The 19,780-nt window shown below is 41.2% G+C and overlaps 1 protein-coding gene across 7 annotated transcripts in view; it reads left to right on the top strand.

The window, feature by feature from the left end:
* The window catches only part of ABL2 (ABL proto-oncogene 2, non-receptor tyrosine kinase), a 75,804-nt gene extending 56,179 nt beyond the window's left edge, over positions 1–19,625 (top strand). For 4 of the 7 annotated variants that reach the window (XM_087827618.1, XM_087827617.1, XM_016205032.2 and 1 more), the window contains 10 exons: positions 936–1,231; positions 4,134–4,406; positions 5,849–5,933; positions 6,925–7,102; positions 7,957–8,141; positions 8,992–9,144; positions 10,238–10,327; positions 13,033–13,206; positions 13,754–13,987; positions 14,297–19,625. In XM_087827618.1, the coding sequence (XP_087683744.1) occupies positions 936–1,231; positions 4,134–4,406; positions 5,849–5,933; positions 6,925–7,102; positions 7,957–8,141; positions 8,992–9,144; positions 10,238–10,327; positions 13,033–13,206; positions 13,754–13,987; positions 14,297–15,477 (2,849 nt within the window). In that variant the 3' untranslated portion in view covers positions 15,478–19,625. Of the gene's footprint in view, positions 1–935; positions 1,232–4,133; positions 4,407–5,848; positions 5,934–6,924; positions 7,103–7,956; positions 8,142–8,991; positions 9,145–10,237; positions 10,328–13,032; positions 13,207–13,753 lie in introns of all 7 variants that reach the window. The other 3 variants (XM_087827616.1, XM_087827614.1, XM_087827615.1) reach the window with 1 other exon arrangement.
* Positions 19,626–19,780: the final 155 nt, after the last annotated feature.

Below are 19,780 nucleotides of genomic sequence, written 5' to 3'. Positions count from 1 at the left end.
ATCAGACTTGGCTTCCTTTCCCACACACTAATTTTAGAGGATTGGATAGGAGTGACTCATTCTTTGTGAGGAATGGGAGGGAAACTGGGAAACTATTTAAAACTTGAGTCCTGGAAAAGATTGTGCTTTGGGAGTCCTCACTGCTCACTTCCCATCCCCCAAACAATTTTCTTTCTGAAAACATTGCTGAAAGCCCTGTGGTCTATGCTTTTGTTTTTTTACATTGATGGTTTTGTTGCCTTGATGCCAAGTGAAATTTAGAAGTAACGTTATGTTTCCCATGGCTTATCCCTAGTTCTTGAATGCTTGTTAATATTGAACCATATATCAGATACATTCCTTGACAAACTGTTTTGGGGGGAAATGAATTTTATTTTTTTTGAAGGCTGAGACTGTTATTTTCCAGCTATTTGAGTAACCTTTTTATCATTGTATACATGGAGTTTTCTAAAGACATTTTAGTTGGTATAAAAACCTTTAAAAACCTGTAGTAAATGCCAGAATGCCGCTTCTAATTATGCTGATTTGTGTAAGCTACAAGCTAAAGAGTTCAGTGAGGATATGATGAACAGCCAAGTTTGTGTTTATCATATAAAAAAAAATTTGTTGCCTGGCCAGCCATGGCTCAGTGGTTGAGCATCAACCTGGGATCCAGGGGATTGAGGTTCGATTCCCTGTCAGGGCACATGCCGGGGTTGCGGGCTATATCCCCAGTTGGGGGTGTGCGGGAGGTGGCCAATCAATGATGACTATCTCATCATTGATGTTTCTATCTCTCTCCCTCTCCTTTCCTCTCTCTGAAATCAGTAAAGATATATATAAAAAAAAATTGTTGGCATAAAAGTTCCTGATTCATTTTTCAGTGAGTTTCAAGTTTGACAATAAAGTGCTTTTGAGATAAAATCTTCTCTTTCATTTTATGACCTCATGGCTAGGTGAAAAGCTACGAGTCCTTGGTTACAACCAGAATGGTGAGTGGAGTGAAGTTCGCTCTAAGAATGGCCAAGGTTGGGTGCCAAGCAACTACATCACCCCAGTAAACAGTCTGGAAAAACATTCCTGGTACCACGGACCTGTGTCACGCAGTGCAGCAGAGTACCTACTCAGCAGTTTAATCAATGGCAGCTTCCTGGTGCGAGAAAGTGAGAGCAGCCCCGGGCAGCTGTCCATCTCGCTCAGGTACGAAGGGCGTGTGTATCACTACAGGATCAATACCACCACAGATAGCAAGGTAAGACTGGCAACCACCTCTAGGTATGGACAGGCTGCTCTTTAGAAACTGTATTCAGAATGATTGGAGAATATAGTTTTCATGTCTGACATGAAAGAAAATAATCACCAATGGGCTGTTTGGCATCTTAGAGCTTACTCTTTTTCAAGAGAACATGGTAATGAAAATTTAAAACAGTCTTATATTAATAGTTTAATGATGAGCTAGATGGGAAGAAAAATGAAGGAAATTGTTGGATAGGTTAGCTGTTCTATTGAATAGTAAATGCAGATGGAATAATTTCTTCCATTCCTTTCCTCTGTGTGATATGCGCTGTAGGGGAAAAGCACAGGCTTTGGAGCAAGCAGACCTTGCTTGCTGTGTAGCTCCACCTTTATTTATAACTTTGTGACCTTACATAAGCCTCAATTTCCCATCCCACTTTATTGGATTCTTGTCAGGATTAAATGAAATAATTTCTGTAAAATGTAATGGCTGGTACAGAGTAGGAAATAAGAAAATTTGAATTCTCTTTTTCTTTTGTACTTCCTTATATTGTCTCTTGATGAAACCAAATAGAATCAGGTAAGTAATAATGTGCAGGAGACCTAGCAGCTCTACTTCTGGTTACATACCCAACAGAAATGAGTGCGTATATGTACAGCAGGCATGTACAAGAATGTTCAGAGCAGTATTAGTTGTAATAGCCCCAAACTAGAAACCAGTAGAATGAATTAATAAATTGTACTATATGCATAAAATGCAATCTCATACAACAACAAAGATGAACATAGTACTGATTACACAGATTGTGAAAACTATGGCTTGAAGTTGCCTACTTTTGTAAATTTTATTGCAGTATAACCACACCCATTTGTTTATGTGTTGTCCATGGCTGCTTTCTCAGTATTACAGCAAATTTGAGTAGTTGTGACAGAGATGCTATGGCCACAAGGCTAAAATATGTACTGTCTGGCCCTTGACCAAAAAGTTTGCTGATCCCTGCTATAGAGGAATCTCACACACATGAACCTGAGTGAAAGGGATCAGTGGTTGCTAGGGGATGGGGATGGGTGCAGTGGGAATGACTGCTAGTGGGTGTAGGTTTCTTTGTGGGGTGATGAAAATATTCTAGAGTTAGGTAGTGGTGGTGGTTGGACAGCCTTGTGAATATACTAAAACCACTGAATTGTACACTTGAAATTGGTGAATTTTATGGTATGTGAATTATCACAATAAAGTTGAGCAGTCTAGATAATTTGTAAACTGAGAAATCTTGGACGAATAGATAATATCTCTATTTAACATTTTAATGCTATAAAATACTATGAGTCTCTTAAGATTCTGACATTCTACAGTCTGTATTAGGCATGCTGGTCTTATAATGTTTTACTTCTGCCTTAAGATTTAGGTTTTGTAAATGTATTTTTGCCTGAATTAAGTGCTAATTTGATGAAAACTGCTTTTATTTTATTATTTTGTTTTTATTTAATTCATTATTTTACTTTTTAATCTTCACCTGAGGATATTTCTCCATTGATTTTTAGAGAGAGTGGAAGGTAGGGAGGAGGTGGGGTGGGGGAGAGAGAGAGAAGCGTCAATGTGAGAGAGACACGTTGGTAGATTGCCTCCTGCACACGCCCCGACTGGGGCCGGTATTGAACCTGCAAGTACATGCCCTTGACTGGGAATCGAACCCTCAACCTCCTAGTCCATGAGCCAACATTCCAACCAATGAGTCAAACCGACCAGGGCTGAAAACTCTGCTTTTAAAATCATCACTTACTGGGTTCTAATAAATTAAAAATTAAACTTGAAAAAAAAATTGTGTGAAAGCATACACAAAACAGTACATATTGTATGATTCCATTTGTATACAGTTCAGAAGCAGGCAAAGCTAATCTAAGGTGTTAGAAGTCAGCAGAGTGGTCACTTTGCAGGGATCAGTAGCTAGGAGGGCATGAGGGAAGCTTCTGGGGTGCTGGTGATGTTCTAATTCTCGGTTTGGGAGATGTTAACATGGGTGAGTTCATTTTATAAAAATCAGTAATTTTCCATTTATTGTATACTTTTTTGTATACAATATAAGTTCTGCTTTTAAAAATAAGCTCCCTTGGGAGATAGAACTCAAAGACTATTATCTTACTTTACATTTATTGCCTATCACAGATTACTGTTTTGTTAACAGACTTTCTGAAGTAAAATTGTGGCTCTTTTTTAAATGGCTAGACACTCAAAAGCACATCCTAATTAAATAAAAATTGTAACATATTTGAATACCCTCACTATACCAGAAAAATTGAAATCAGTGGTTTTCAAATTATGTTCTGTACAACTGAGGGGGTATTTGATAAACAGAGGAGGCTGAGTTCCCTCTTGACTACTTTAATCAGGGAATCTCTTCCTTTATTTGTCTAATATATTTGGGTTCCACAGTCTTCATGCTTAAAAAGTATTGGAGACCAATGACCTTGATGATCTAGAAGGATATTTTTGAAGTGTTTTCCCCAAGACTAGAGCTAATTTAGTAAGCATAGGAAGAGTGGGTTAAGTAAGATTAAACTGAAGTTCTGTGTTTTCCCTTGCCATCATCATTTAATTCTTTGATTTACCTCAATAATACAACTTTCTGCCTCTGATATCTTCAGACCAATGAAATAATAGGCTTTAAAAAAACTTCTGGCCCTGGCCAGGTGGCTCAGTTGGTTGGAGTGTTGTCCCGTACACCAGAAGGTTGCGGGTTTGCTTCCTGGTCAGGGTACATACCCAGGTTGCACATTCCATCCCTGGTTGGGGCAAGTATGGGAGGCAACCGATGGATGTTTCTCTCTCTCTACAAAATCAGTAAACGTATCCTTGGGTGAGGATTAAAAACCCTGACCTCTTTTCAGGTTGGCTTAGCTTTTCTCCTGCCTTCTCGCAGGTGTATGTGACCGCTGAGAGCCGCTTCAGCACCTTGGCAGAGCTGGTCCATCATCACTCCACAGTGGCTGATGGGCTGGTGACAACACTGCACTACCCCGCACCCAAGTGTAACAAGCCTACGGTTTACGGTGTGTCCCCCATCCATGACAAATGGGAAATGGAACGAACAGATATTACCATGAAGCACAAGCTTGGGGGTGGTCAGTACGGAGAGGTTTACGTTGGCGTTTGGAAGAAATACAGCCTGACTGTTGCTGTGAAAACATTGAAGGTGGGTTGCTGAGAATTACAGTGTTCAGGCATCTTTTTCTTTTGTGCTGAATCACTTGGAAATACCATCATGCCCCTTCTTTAACTTTGGAACTCGTTCCACCCACTGGTGCCAAGCACATCAGCAAATGGTGATGATCAGCCCTAATGCTATTGCTGACAACGTAGGGGCAGATTATTCACTGCAGTGCAGGGCAACCCACATGTGAGGGAGGTTTGTCTCTGGAGGCTGTTGATACAGATCTTGATGGGAGGTTAGAAGCAGATTACAATATATAAAATGAAACAACTTGCTTTGCTTCCTCAGCAGACCCCTCCTGGACAGAATTCTTCATGCATTGTTCGAGAATCATGGGAACTCTCTCTGGCTTTCTCTCTTCACCTCCCTTCTCTCGCCCCTCCCTCTCCCCTTCTCCCTTTTCTTCCTCTCTCCCCTTTTTTCCCCTCTCCTCACTCTCTTCCCCTCTTTCCCTCTATCCCTGCTTTTTGCTCCCCCATCTCCAAGGGAATATACTACTACTTGGTCTTAATATTCACAGAAGTCTTTTTCCTGCTGCCAGCTCTCTAAGCATCCTGGTATTAGATTGCACGGTTTTCACTCATCTCATTCTCTGAAGATTCTCCTCTATGCCTCAGTGGCTCTGCCACATCACTCATAAGGGCTGCTCTTCAGCTATGAGTCATGGTCAGTTCTTTTTAGCAAGAATTTATTAAGCATATTCTGAGTATGAAAAAGTATTTTAAGGCCTTGCAGACATGTGTTGCTCCTTAAGGAATTTGTCAGGAAGACAGACAAACATAAACAGCTAACTGTTTTGTCTCCTGTTTCAAAGCTGAGATGTCTCGGGATGTAAACTATCAGAGAACTGAGTTATCCAGGTCTCCCGTGTGTGTTTCAGCTGTGATAGGATGTGATTGCTGAATTGTTCTCACCTTGCTAATTTTTACTCATTTCAAATATTGGATAATTTAAAGACATTTTTCTTTTTTTATTGGACTTCTGTAGAGCATATTAGGTTATGATAAAATTTATTGATGTATATGTTAAAACATTCAAAAGATGCTGCCTTTTAAAGCTGAAGTTTTCGCCCTGGCCAGTGTTGCTGAGTGGTTAGAGTGTTGACCTGAGCACCAAAGGGTCTCCAGTTCGATTTCCAGTCAAGGGCATGTACCTGGGTTGTGGGTTCAATCCATGGCCCTGATTGGGGCACATGCAGGAAGCAACCAATTGATCTGTCTCTCTCACATTGATGCTTCTCTCTCTCTCCACCTTCTTCCCTTCCACTCTCTCTAAAAGTCAATGGAAAAAATATCCTCAGTGAGGATTAACAAAAAAACAAAAACAAAAAACAGCTGAAGTTTTAGGATTGTGAGTTGACACAGATGATTAAGATGGGGGTTTGTCCCTCTTCTCTTTTTCTTTTCATTGTTTCCCCTTTCCAGGAAGACACCATGGAGGTGGAGGAGTTCCTGAAAGAAGCGGCAGTGATGAAGGAAATCAAGCATCCAAATCTGGTACAGCTGTTAGGTGAGGAAACTTAACCTGAACCATAGTTTCCTCAAAGATGCTTGTCCCTCAGCACCCTGTTACCTCCAAATCCTCCCTTGAATCACCATGGTGGAAACTCCATGTGTGAATCTATTTCAATAAATAGTTGTTATTTTAGTGAGCATGCTCTGTGTTTAAAAGTTGCCCAAGAAACAGTGGCCTGGATTGACTGCAATATGTAAAACTGCCCAATTTGTGGTAATTGCCCCAGATTAAAAGTTCAGAATCATTCAAAATGATTCCAGATCAAATACTGTCACAAAATAAAACCTCAAAATAAAGAGACACTAAATAAAGGACCATTGAAAAGAAGCAGATTAAAAATTGTGACCACACCCATCAATTTACCTTAACCAGCAGCAAATGCTATGCCCTGGTAGATTGGCTTCTCCCCTGTTCAGGTCACAAAGAAGCCTGTTTCTGAACCCTTTGCCCTTTTCAAAATAGGGCCACGTTCTTTGTGTGTTTTGAGCCAAACTATCCCAAAGGAAATAATTTCTTGTTGGTTCTTTGCAAGGAATCTGTCATGTATTTGACTGTGGAAACAAAATCTGTTTATAAAAGCATTGTTACTGGCTGGGCTCACATAGTCTTCAACATATGCACAATTGCAGTTACTTTTAGGTAAGCATCATTAGCGCACAGTTGAGAATGGGAATCATGGGCATATACAGAACTCTAGAAATTTTGGTCTTCTGATCCCTTATGGAATTAATACAAGTAACTCTGCTTTTGCCCACACAGCAAATACTCAAGTGCATATGAATTTCCAGAATCATGTAATGGAAGTAGAGATTCCCTTATCAACCATCTACTTAACTTGGCTATGTTATTGTCAGAGAATGTGATGGCAGGAAGGGAAAAGATTACTGCTGAACTAGATTTTTAAAATTGTTGATTATTTTTACCAAAATGGTTTGGAATGTTTGAATATATACTAATAAAACAGGCTTTAATCTTGAACTACCAGGTGTGTGTACTTTGGAGCCACCATTTTACATTGTGACTGAATACATGCCATATGGGAACCTGCTTGATTATCTCCGAGAATGCAACCGAGAAGAGGTGACTGCGGTTGTACTGCTTTACATGGCCACTCAGATATCTTCTGCAATGGAGTATTTAGAGAAGAAGAATTTCATCCATAGGTGTGTAAAACCTGAATATTGTCTGATTAACCATGAAGCTACCATCCTTGTCATGCAGATAAGGGGAAGAGTGTGAGAACCTTTCCAGAAGTTCTCAGATGATTCAGGAAAGTAATTTTCCCTTTCACAGGGCCCATTATGATGTCATTTCCAACTTATAAACCTATGTACCCTGATTAAAGTATTAATGAGGGGCCTTTGTTGTTCTCAAAACAAAGGTCTTTATTTTGCCCAGCTAGTGGCTTAAAAAGTAGCTTTCTGTCTTAGTAAAGAACTCAACCCCCTGTAGAAAAGTATCTGTTGCTCACCTCTGAAACCTATCCCAATGTGCAGTTGACCTTTGAACAACATGTGTTTGAGCTGTGAGGGTCCACTTATACACAGATTTTTTTCAGTAACTACATATAGTATTGTAAATGCATTTTTTCCTTCCTTATGATTTTCTTTTCTCTAGCTTTATTGAAAGAATAGAGTCTATAATACATATATAGCTAATAGTAGTTAGCTATTATTAGTAGCTAAGTTTTTGGGGAGTCAAAAGTTGTATGTGGATTTTTGGCTACACGGGGGTAGGGTGGGGTTGGTACCCTACACCCTCGCATTGTTTAAGGGTCAACTATACTTATGAATAGGAACCCATTTTCTGAAGCCTGCTTTATTCGGCCATCATGTAACTGCCTCTTGATGAGTACTCTACAATTAATACATAATTAGTGGCTTTCTACCATGTTAGTGATAAAAACCTACCATATCTATCAGTACTTACCAACTCTGCTTGAGGCACAAAGAACAGCCTTCATGGTCACTTCCCTCTCCACCTGAATAGAATCACATTAGGGTTCTCTTTCCCACAGAGATCTTGCAGCTCGGAACTGCCTAGTGGGAGAAAACCATGTGGTAAAAGTGGCTGACTTTGGCTTAAGTAGATTGATGACTGGAGACACCTACACTGCTCATGCTGGAGCCAAGTTTCCTATTAAATGGACAGCACCAGAGAGTCTTGCCTACAACACCTTCTCAATTAAATCTGACGTCTGGGGTAAGGTTGGAAGGGGCTTTTTTCTGTGTGTTATTTTCTTTTCTTTATAAATGCTTTTAATTCCCTAGAGCCTCTCTTTTATATGATCCATACCCTCTGATCCCCCATTTCTTCAGTCTTTCAGCAAGCAGTTATTAAATACCTATTATCAGGCATTGTGCTAGGTGCTTAGCATAGAAGGAAGTGTAAAGAGGAAAGTAAAAAGAAGTCCCTGCTTCAAAGAGCTCACAGTGTAGATCTCATATTGCACTGGAGTTCTAACGATCCTGTCTCTGTAAAGCTCCTTGTTTTCCACATTAGGTTTTAGTGCTTGTTTCCAGAGCACTGAGACACACAGAGTAGCATCCTCTTTTCAAGAAAAGCATGCTGAAGTTTCAGCTAGGCTTATCCCGGTAATAGAACTTGTTTCTATTGCCATGAAAAGCAGTATGATTTAGTAGAGGCTCAGTGGACTGAACCAGTCTAGAAAATTGAATTGTGGGCCAGTAGAAATAGTTCGTAGGATTCTAAGTCACTCTTTACCAGAAATCTCAAACTCAGAATAACCTGTGACAAAATCAAGCAAATTCTTTTTTCTAGTGTGAATTTTATCTGTTTTCAAATGAGTTCATTTTGATATTTACTTCTCTAATATTAGCTGAAATAAAAACTGAAACTCATTAAATAGCTCATAGATTGTTCTAAGAGTAGTTTGACACGTATCTTAGGAGGACAAGTCATGCTATAAGAATTAGAAGAGTATACTTTGGGTAACTGAAAATTATCCAGAATTTGAAAGGTAATTACCAGTGGTATAAAATAAGTAATCAGAGAAGAAACATTAAGCCCTTTTTTTCCATCCCTTATGCAGCTTTTGGGGTACTGTTGTGGGAAATTGCTACCTATGGAATGTCACCGTATCCAGGTATTGACCTGTCTCAGGTCTATGATCTACTGGAAAAGGGATATCGCATGGAACAGCCTGAAGGATGTCCCCCTAAGGTTTATGAACTAATGAGAGCATGTGAGTATTTTTGCATATTTTAATTTTGAAGGTCTGAGTCAGCAATTCGGGTTGATTAGCAAAGTTAGGAACATTTTTCCTCTTAATGTTGTTTGAATCCAACCTCATGGCATATAAAGAGTTGGTCATTGATTACCCAGTTGTCACGTCATACGCTATACCATCAAGTCTAATTGGAATCCTAAGAATCATTGTTCATGGCTGAAATGTTGAGTCAGTCCCAGAAAGATTTGCACATTTAATAGGACAATAAGAGCCCTGGCTGGTATGCTCAGTCGGTTGGAACGTCGTCCCATATACCAGAGATGGCAGGTTCGATTCCCAGTCAAGGCACATGCCCATGTTGTGGGTTCGATCCTCAGTTGTGGTATGTTCGGGAGGCAGCCGATTAATGGTCCCTCCGTCCCTCCCTCTTTCTTTCTCTCTCTAAAAATCAATTAAAAAATTTTAAAACTAGGATAATAAGAAGTTGGATTTGGAGTTTAGGTAGGGGAGGACTGCTTTCAACTAGATCAAAATGATTGCTAAAGGCTAGGGAGCATATATGAAAGTAACCTCTGTGATGAATAAACAGAGCACCTGACTCCTTGAAGATGGGGAGTAGGAAGGTGGTAGTGAATTAAGTTGTGGTTGTGTTTGAGCATAAATCTTATTTTCTCATTGAGCATTGGCATTGCCTGCTGCCCTCTCTTTGTCAAATACGAACTTCAGGCTCCTCCTTTCTGGTAGCCTATTATATTTCTGAATATGTTGTAGCTCATGGTTTCTAAGGTTAGAGTGAGTTTGAGGGCAAGTTTAACTTTTAATTTTCCAGTGGAAGAAAACTTGCCATTTTCTAAACTATCTCCCCATCCCTCCGCATTCCTATAGTAGAGGGAATAGGAGTGGAGGCTGCATAGAAGAACTTGCCTTAGGAAGTGGGTTCATCATCCTCTTAAGTCCAGCTGAGAGGCAGCAGCTTCACTGTCGTGAACATGCTGCAACTCTGCTTTAACAGGCCCTCGTCTGGATGTGTGGGATTCACTGTGAGATGTGCCACTGGATATGTCATTCCCACAGGGAGCTTTAAATAGTTCCTCCTTTTGTTACATAGGCTGGAGGTGGAGCCCTGCTGACAGGCCCTCTTTTGCTGAAACACATCAAGCTTTTGAAACCATGTTCCATGACTCCAGCATTTCTGAAGGTGAGAATATGGTTGTTCACTGGGGGCTAGTTCTGGGTGGTGGTAATAACATTTCAAAAATGATGGACTCTTGTAGCCTGGGACTCCATTTGGGGATATCGAATTAATTCTTGGCCTTCATTATTCTTGTTTTTCTTTTTTTAATGTCTTCTGTTTCTATTATATTTTTAATATTGGACGTATATTTTAATTGCAAGTTAATTCAGTCTTTTCATAAAGAGAATAAGTCCAATAGTTCTTTAAGCATTAACACTTAGGGAAGAGAAGAGGGAAAAATGGGTATGAAAAATATTCCAACTCCTTGAACCATACCTACAAAGGCAGGACCAAGTCATAAAAGCAGTATCCAGAAATTCTATTTCTGGAAATAGATCCTAAGGAAATAATTAAGGGTGTGAACAAAGATTTAGCTACAAGGAGTTCCATCAGAGTTTATAATATTGAAAAATTAAGAATAATTTAAATGTCTCGTGGGCTATTAAGTATCATATCCATATAATTAAATATTTAAAATGATATTCCTTAAATATATTGACATAGAGAGGAGTTTAGAATTAGCATTTTAAGTTATGCTGTGAACAGTGAGAACCCTTATCTAAAAACAAGGGTAGGGACACATACAGGCAGTTTCCTACTTTTGTGTATAAATGCCTCTAAAATTGTCTGCAAAAGTCAAACAATAAACTTGTTATAAAGAGACACTATTCCTAGAGAACTAAAAACACAACATTCTTAGTCGTACTTGCCTATTAGACACTTTGATATAGTTCCAGAATTTTATACATATTTCTCAAAATTTTCCTTCATAATTGAACCAGAGAACTTACTGCTTAAGTTCAAGTTTAAAAATATTAGAAGAAGAAATCAGGCAAGTTCATTTTTGTCTGCTTCCCTGAGTGATTTATCATGTCTAGGTGAGAAGAAAGGGAAAAGTACAACATCAAAGTTTAATAATATGTGTTTACATTCTAGTCCTTCAATATATGGAATTCCTGCAGGTTGGGGAGGGCATAGCTGGCCCTTTGGACTGGATTGGGCAGCTGCCTGTGACAGGACTCTTCTTTCCTCTGTGTGTTTTTTATCCTGTGGCATCAAAGTGGTAGAAGTCATGAATATCGGCCGAAGAGTAGGGTCCATTTCTTTGGTACTTTTGTGCCTACTTTTAACCTCTGTTGAATCCTGAGTTAAATATTTCTGCTTCTCTTGAAAATGATATATCCTTTTAGAAAATTGGCCTTTATCAATATTCAAAGCTAATTTAAATTCACAATTGCTAAATAAGAAATTTAACATTATTCAACCCATAACTTATTAAGCATTTAATCTGTGGCAAGGACTAGACTAGGTCTGAGGACACAGAGATAAGACACAGTTCCTGCCTTTAAAGGATATACTTATTCGTTGTAAATGAAGGAAACCTAACTCAAGCTTACTTAAGTAATAAGAGTAACCAAACCATGGAAAAATAGGGATAGTGATAACCTCAGGGTCAGTTGAAGCCACAGACTCAAGTAGCTTCACGTCTTCCTCTCCTCCCTCCCTCCTTCCCAAAGTCACTCCTCCCCAGCATCTCTTTACTTTTGCTTCTGCGTTGATCTCATCCTCAGAATCCTCCAAGTGGCATTGGACATAGTTGTCAGCATCCTTGAGGGTCATGCCTGTCTCCTAGCAGCTGTGTATCGCAGTGTAAGAACAGAAGCTCATTGGATTGGCTTGGATTATATGTCATATACCCACTCTTGTGGGATGTAAATTTTTAAAAATAATTACCAAAAAATATTGTAAAATAATTACAAAATTTTACAATTTAATTGATCCTACTGGCTTCATTTTTGTTTAGGAATGAATAGCAAATTATGCATTTGCCTCAGTAAAAGCTACAGAATCCATGGCCAGGTTTAGTCAGCAAGGCTTACTAATGGGTACACCTTTTTTCAGGAGCCTCACTTGCTTCATTTGCATGAAATGGAATATATCTGCCCTCCTTTTTAGTACAAGGTGCAACCAAAAAATAAAGATATCTGCAGACATCTGTCTGCTTTGTTCAACTTCTGAACAGGGACTTAGTAAGGAGGGATAGCTGAATGACCAGTAATCATATGAAGCTGTTCTCAATATCATTCCTCATCAGAGAAGTACAAACTAAAACAATGAGATCGCTCTACATATCTACCTCAGAATGGCTAAAAGTAAAATCAAACAAAAAAACCCTCATAACATAAAACTGGCGAGTATGCAGAGTAACCAGAATTTTATACAAAGCTAGTGGGAGAGTAGAGTGGTACAGCCATTTGGGGAGATAATTCACCGGGAAAAAGCTGAATTTATGTGCACCTCATGACCACCAGTCCTGCTTCTGCATTCGTGAAGCAGAAGATGTAGCGGGATGGTCCCTAGCAATGCATTCATAATAGCCAAACACTGGGAACAAACAGGAGAGTGGTGAGTTTTGGTGTGTTCATTCTCACGTTTGAACAATACATGGGAGCGGGGGAAACCCACATGTAACAACGTGGATGGATCCACAAATGTAACGTCGTTGAGCAAAAGAGGCCAGGCAAAAAAAGGGTGCATGTACTCTGATTCCTTTTCTACATTTTAATACTCTCTTCTCCAGTTTTTTCACAGTTGTATGCCTTTTCTGAAAAGAACTCCTTTGCTCTGGCATGAAGTTGTTCTTTATCAGTCCCCTTGTCTTCTCACAGAGGTAGCTGAGGAGCTTGGGAGAGCCGCTGCCTCCTCATCTGTCGTTCCCTACCTGCCCCGATTACCTATACTTCCTTCCAAGACCCGGACGCTGAAGAAACAGGTGGAGAACAAAGAGAATATCGAAGGGTCCCTGGATGCCACAGACAATTGTGCTTCTAGTTCAGCACCAGGTATGAGTCCCTGGGCAGAGTCAGGACTGCCTTGTTTAGAGACTGGTGGGTTATGGTGCTTCTGTTTCCACTTCCCTGCCTATCTTCCCTGAGGAAAGTGTGGCTGGTATCCATTTTACATAACTACCACTCTGGTCCTCAGCTCTGCATCACCAGTGTTAGGAGTCCTGATCTGTCCACCCACATGCAGCTCTACCTCCCACTCCATTTCCTTAGCTTCCAGTTCCCAGATACTTACTGTCTTTGCAGCTTGGGCAAACACTTCTTCAGTGAACCTGATATGAGGCCAGGTTGTAGGGTAGTTTTTGGAGAAAAGATGAAGGCTGAGGCAAACACCAGCAGGGTATTTCTTCCCATTTAAGTCCCATGTCACATTTGGAACACTGATCAATGTGTAATGGTAATGTATTTATTAGTTTCCTCTAGTCTGGCTACCACCTGACATTTAATTGATGCTGACAAAACTCTTACAGCTCAGCCTTAGTAACTCAAGTATAACGGAGTGCCTTCTTGTTTTTCACATTACTGATTGGCTGTTTCTCATCAGGGTTCATTAGAAGTGCACAGGCCCCCAGTGGGTCCCCAGCACTGCCTCGAAAACAAAGAGACAAGTCACCCAGCAGCCTCTTGGAAGATGCCAAAGAGACGTGCTTCACCAGGGATAGGAAGGGAGGCTTCTTCAGCTCCTTCATGAAAAAAAGAAATGCTCCTACACCCCCCAAACGTAGCAGCTCCTTCCGAGAAATGGAGAATCAGCCCCACAAGAAATATGAACTCACGGGTAACTTCTCATCTGTTGCTTCTCTACAGCATGCTGATGGGTTCTCTTTCACTCCTGCCCAGCAAGAGGCGAATCTGGTGCCCCCCAAGTGCTATGGGGGGAGCTTTGCACAGAGGAACCTCTGTAATGACGACGGTGGCGGGGGTGGGGGCAGTGGCACTGCGGGGGGTGGGTGGTCTGGCATCACAGGCTTCTTTACACCACGCTTAATCAAAAAGACACTGGGCTTACGAGCGGGTAAACCCACAGCCAGTGATGACACTTCCAAGCCTTTTCCAAGGTCAAACTCTACATCTTCCATGTCCTCAGGGCTTCCAGAGCAGGATAGGATGGCAATGACCCTTCCCAGGAACTGCCAGAGGGCCAAAATCCAGCTGGAAAGGACAGTGTCCACCTCTTCTCAGCCAGAAGAGAATGTGGATAGGGCCAGTGACCCACTTCCCAAAAAATCAGAGGAAGGTGCTGCTTCAACCAGGGAGAGACCAAAAGCCAAACTTTTGCCCAGAGGAGCCACAGCTCTTCCTCTCAGAACCCCCTCTGGGGATCCAGCCATTACAGAGAAAGACTGTCCAGGGGTGGGGGCAGCTGGAGTGGCAGCTGCCCCAAAGAGCAAGGAGAGGAATGGTGGGGCACGACTTGGTATGGCTGGAGTCCCAGAGGATGGCGAGCAGACAGGCTGGTCTTCTCCAGGAAAGGCTGCGGCCGTCCTCCCAACCACTCACAACCACAAAGTGCCCGTCCTCATCTCCCCCACTCTGAAGCACACTCCAGCCGACGTGCAGCTCATTGGCACAGACTCTCAGGGGAACAAATTCAAGCTTCTATCTGAGCATCAGGTCACATCCTCTGGAGACAAAGACCGACCCCGACGGGTAAAACCAAAGTGTGCCCCACCCCCACCACCAGTGATGAGACTACTGCAGCATCCGTCCCTGTGCTCAGACCCCACGGAAGAGCCAACGGCCCCTGCTGCCGGCCAGCCCGCATCAGAAACACAGGAAGGAGGGAAAAAGGCAGCTCCAGGGGCAGTGCCCACCAGTGGGAAAGCTGGGAGGCCTGTGGTGCCTCCACCTCAAGTGCCTCTGCCCACATCTTGCATCTCGCCAGCCAAAATGGCCAACGGCGCGGCAGGTACTAAAGTGGCCCTGAGGAAAACCAGACAGGCGGCGGAGAAAATCTCCGCAGACAGAGTCAGCAAAGAGGCCCTGCTGGAATGTGCTGACCTACTGTCCAGTGCAATCTCGGAACCGGTGCCCAACAGCCAGCTGGTGGACACTGGACACCAGCTGCTCGACTACTGCTCAGGCTACGTGGACTGCATCCTTCAAACTCGCAACAAGTTTGCCTTCCGAGAGGCCGTGAGCAAACTGGAACTCAGCCTACAGGAGCTGCAGGTGTCCTCAGCCGCTGCTGGTGTGCCCGGGGCAAACCCTGTCCTTAATAACTTATTGTCGTGTGTACAGGAAATCAGCGATGTGGTGCAGAGGTAGCCACTGTTAACCTACTGGGAAGAGGCACCCGTTTCTGAGGGGAGAGGGGAAGGGACTTGTTTTCCTGTGTTCTTGTTTTCAAAAAATGAAAGACTGATACTTGAGTGTGTTTATGTGAAGTACCTCAGCTCTCTGAGATCTCACGTTTACAGGTTCATCTCAAAAATAACAAAAAGCAAAACTTATAGGAGAGGGAAATTGGATGGGGCCGGGCGGTGGTGGACAGGATTGGAAGCTGCACTGGAATATCAGGGACGGTGTGTGTGAGGTGCCGTGAAGAACCAAATCTAGCCATTCTTACCTGGAATGGTGCGGGGTGGGTAGGACTGGCTGCAGCACATCTTTAATGCACAGAAGGGAACTGACTTAGGGCTCCAGTCGGTACTAATGGTGATTATGTTCCACCTCCCCCATCAGATTTGGTGGGACAGAAGAAAGGAAAGCTGGAAAGGTACTAAGTGAAGTATTGTTCAAGGCCGTTGGAAGCAGCCTTGCTTCCACAAGGTCACTGCTGCAGTAAGAACTGCAAATCAAATCGCTGGAATTACAGAACTGGGAAAGGTGGCCCTATCTGTTGCTCCTGCCCTGTTTTCCATTGGTATGTTAATTGCTGCCGGAAGTAAAGAATGCTAGGAAGTATAGTCAGGGAAATGGAAACCTCCTAAAATCTCGTTTTGATCAGAAGTCAGTTCTCCCAGTCTAGTATGTTACTTCCTAATGGACCAGGATTATAGGGGTCTCTAGTGGTTCATCTCTGCCCCCTGCTGGGCAGACTGTCTTCCTTTATTCCTGGCAACATTCAGGAATTAACCAACATTGATTTTGAAATTAGTGGTCATGGACAGGTTCTTAACAGGGAAACCTTTTCTGATACAGTGCCCCTGCATACTGACATACTAGTCAAGGACTTTGGCAGCTGTATATTTCTTTATCAACTAAAATACCCAAGAAAGGGGCTCTTGGGACTGAACAGCCAGGCCCAGAGGTCTGTGACAGGAGAAGCTGGTTTGGTCCTAATGGCTGTTTCTCTGTACCTTTCCCTTATCACCTTAGACCCAGTCTGGGTAGAAAGTAGAGAGAAGCACACACACACACTCACTCTCTCTCTGGATTTCAAATGACTCACCCCAAATTATTCTCTTTTACATACCACCCCCACCCCTATTGTTGTGCTTGTTTGTAAAGATCACATTGGGAATATTCTTTGATATTTATTTTAATATCATATTTTAAGAATGTATAGTTGAAGGAGCACATCATTTCCAGGGAATGCCAATTAGATCCTGGAAACCTAATGACTTAACCCTCAAATATATTTTGCCTTTGAAAAATAGACCTTTTCCTTTCCTACTCATTTATAATTATGGAAGCTAATTAGGATTGCAGGGAGCTGAATCTAATTGGTTAGATATTAATATTCTCAATATCATGTCTAATCCGAACTACCACTTTACTCTGTTTTTAAAGTTTTATGACCCCCTCCCCCAAGGAGAACACAATACAAAAACATAAATACATACATTATTTTTTCCTTCCAAAGGAATATTAACTTAGGAAGATAGGAATTCAGCATTGATGAGCAGTGAATTTTCTTCCTGCCTCTCTCATCGATCCACTGTCAAGCCACAGCCCCATCTTTAAATTTGTTAAATGAAGGTAATAATATGTGTTCTCATGGGTGTTTTACAAGTAAGGGTATAGTTCTTCCTCTGAGAGCCTCCCTACAAAGCCCTCTAGTGCAGTGTTGTTACATTGAATTTTTTTAGTCTCTTAGAAAAATTCAGTAGAAAATCATGAAGTTTAGAGCTGTTGAGATTATATTAATTGGGCTAGAATACTAAAAGGGAAAACCTGTTTTGACAGTTTGGCATCTTTGACCAAGGAGGAAATTTAGTTTTCATCAGAAAGAAAGGAGACCTTGATTCTTATGGTGACTCCTTGAAAGGAGGCTCAGGCCAAGAGAAGAATTTGAAGGGCTGGGGACAGTACTGGACATTCCTTGCTGGGGCTGATGGTCTCTCTGTTTCCTGACGATGCAGCACAGGCAGCTAGTGATGTGCGTAGTCTCCTTGTAGCGGTTGGAAGAGGAGCTAGAGTCCCTTCTATGTGGATTTAAAAACCAACGGTCCTGCTCCTGTCTCCTTAGCCACTCCCCTCCATTATACACTTCCATAAACTTGAAATCGTTTTAGCAATTAGCCTTTTAAGGGTGGGGCAGGGAAAGCTAAAACTTTAGAATATTTTATGCTGCTTTTTAAGTTTATCCCTGTCATTGTTGCAAGTTGAGGGATTATAATTGTTTTTCAGGGGACTTTTTTTTTTTTCTAAGCAAGGGATCTTTCCTTGAGAGCTCTGAAAATAAGCCTTGGAGGAACACTACTGAGTGTATTTAAGCTCCCCGATTTTCTCACCGAAGAATAGTCTTGAGGGTGGGGGCTGTGTCTTACTCAGGGGTGGCACCTGGCTCTGTCTTGCCTACAGTAGGTGCTCAGTAAGTTAATGAATTGAATTTTCTTGACATTGTCAATAGTAGCATTGACTTTTGCAGCACCCCTATCCACACGATGCTTGAACTGTGGAACTTCAGGAGTTGAGAGCTCAGGGTTAAGGTTAAAGAGGCACTGTCAACTTATAAATGTATAATTTAGGTTTTCCCTTTTTCTACTTGAAAAGGATCAGATTTAAAAAATAACCTTATATAAATTTAAAAGTTTGAATTCAAAGCAGAGAAAACTGCTTTTGGAAACTAAAAATTTACTTTAATTCTAACTGGTTTAAAAGCAAAGCAGAGAGCAGGGAAAAAAAGACTTCTACAAAATGTTGAAAACTTTCTAAAGTGGATATATATATGCATACCTTTGGGCTACCACAGCTTGAATCCTTTCATGTACAGATAATACAATTATGGTTTAGATTTCCTACCTTAAAATGCAGTATTTTGTGTAGAATACATCTTAATTGTGTTTTACATGAAGTATTTTCTTAAAAGGCTTTGTGTAAAATTAAAATGTGTATATTTTCCTACAGACTTCCATTGTAATTTTCAGAGAGATAGCCTTAAAAAAAAATTGGCCCTAAGTTCTTTCAGTGTTTTTCCAGATGAACCCTGTACATTGAGGTCTTTACAGTGGAGCCCCTTGCCCAGCTGCATTTTGGGGTTTAAATTAGAATTTCTTACAATTCAATTGAAAGTTGGCTAATAAAATAGTGCCCAGTTAATAAAACATGCTGACTCTGCTAAGGCATAGCCATATTTATTTAACTTAAGTCATGGAGCTTTTTAGTTGAGAATACAGTATAGTGATTAAGAGATCAGACTCTAAAGTCAGTCTAGAAGGCAAGTCATTTAATCTTCCTGAGCCTTAGTTTCCTCATTGGAAAACGGGGGGAATAATAGTAACTACCTCGGGGTTGTCATAGGATTAAATGATAATTTATGTAAGATACTTAGCTTCAGTGCTTGGCACAGAATGAGCACTTCATAAATGTTTACTACTACTACTATTATTGATAAAGTTAGCCCATTGAATCTTAGTCATGGATATGGAACAAAATCCCCTGCGGTTAAACAAAACAAAACAAAACCCTGATGCATTGATCAGAATTCCCAGTGAGGTGAGATCTCAGCCAGCGTGTTTTACAAGAATCCCTCCAGGTGTTTTTGACACCCAGCACTGTCTGAACACTGTCAACACCCTACTTTCTTTACAGCTTCAGAAATTGGAAGAGAGGATAGTTAAATTACTTGCCCATGATCTCAGAGAGTTAGTGGCAGAGCCAAGGCTAGAGTTTCGATCTCTTGACTTTCTGGTTGTGGGGTCCCTCTGCCATTCCTGCTGCCCTGTGAGACACTGCAGAGAAAGTGGCTCAGATAGACAATCAGTCTGCACAGCGCTGCACACTTTCTGAAGCACACACTCCTGGCACTCTCTGACCTTCAGGGGCTTGAATGTTAAGTAATGGCAACACTAGCAAAGCAGGCGTTCAATAGAGGTAATTTAAAAAACTGTATGGAGTCATTCTTTGGACGGATCTCAGCAGCACAGCAATCTGCACTTTGTAATAACGAAACACCAACTTAAGTTTTAAAAAATCTAGTCCTACATTCCTTTTTCCTAAAAAAAAAAAACAAAAAAAAAAACACAAAAGTTATTGTTCTGTGCCATTTTAATGACTGAAATAATGTATGTGAAAGCACTTTGAGAAAAAAAGTATCAAATGTAATATAACTATAAGGTTGTATTATTAATGTCTATTTAAAAGTTAAAGCAGTTGGTTAGATGCTGATTGACTTACAGGCTTT

The sequence above is a fragment of the Miniopterus natalensis genome, chromosome 19 (genome assembly GCF_054644295.1).
Source record: "Miniopterus natalensis isolate mMinNat1 chromosome 19, mMinNat1.hap1, whole genome shotgun sequence".
NCBI lineage: Eukaryota > Metazoa > Chordata > Mammalia > Chiroptera > Miniopteridae > Miniopterus > Miniopterus natalensis.
This window is presented reverse-complemented; position numbering and strand designations above follow the sequence as displayed.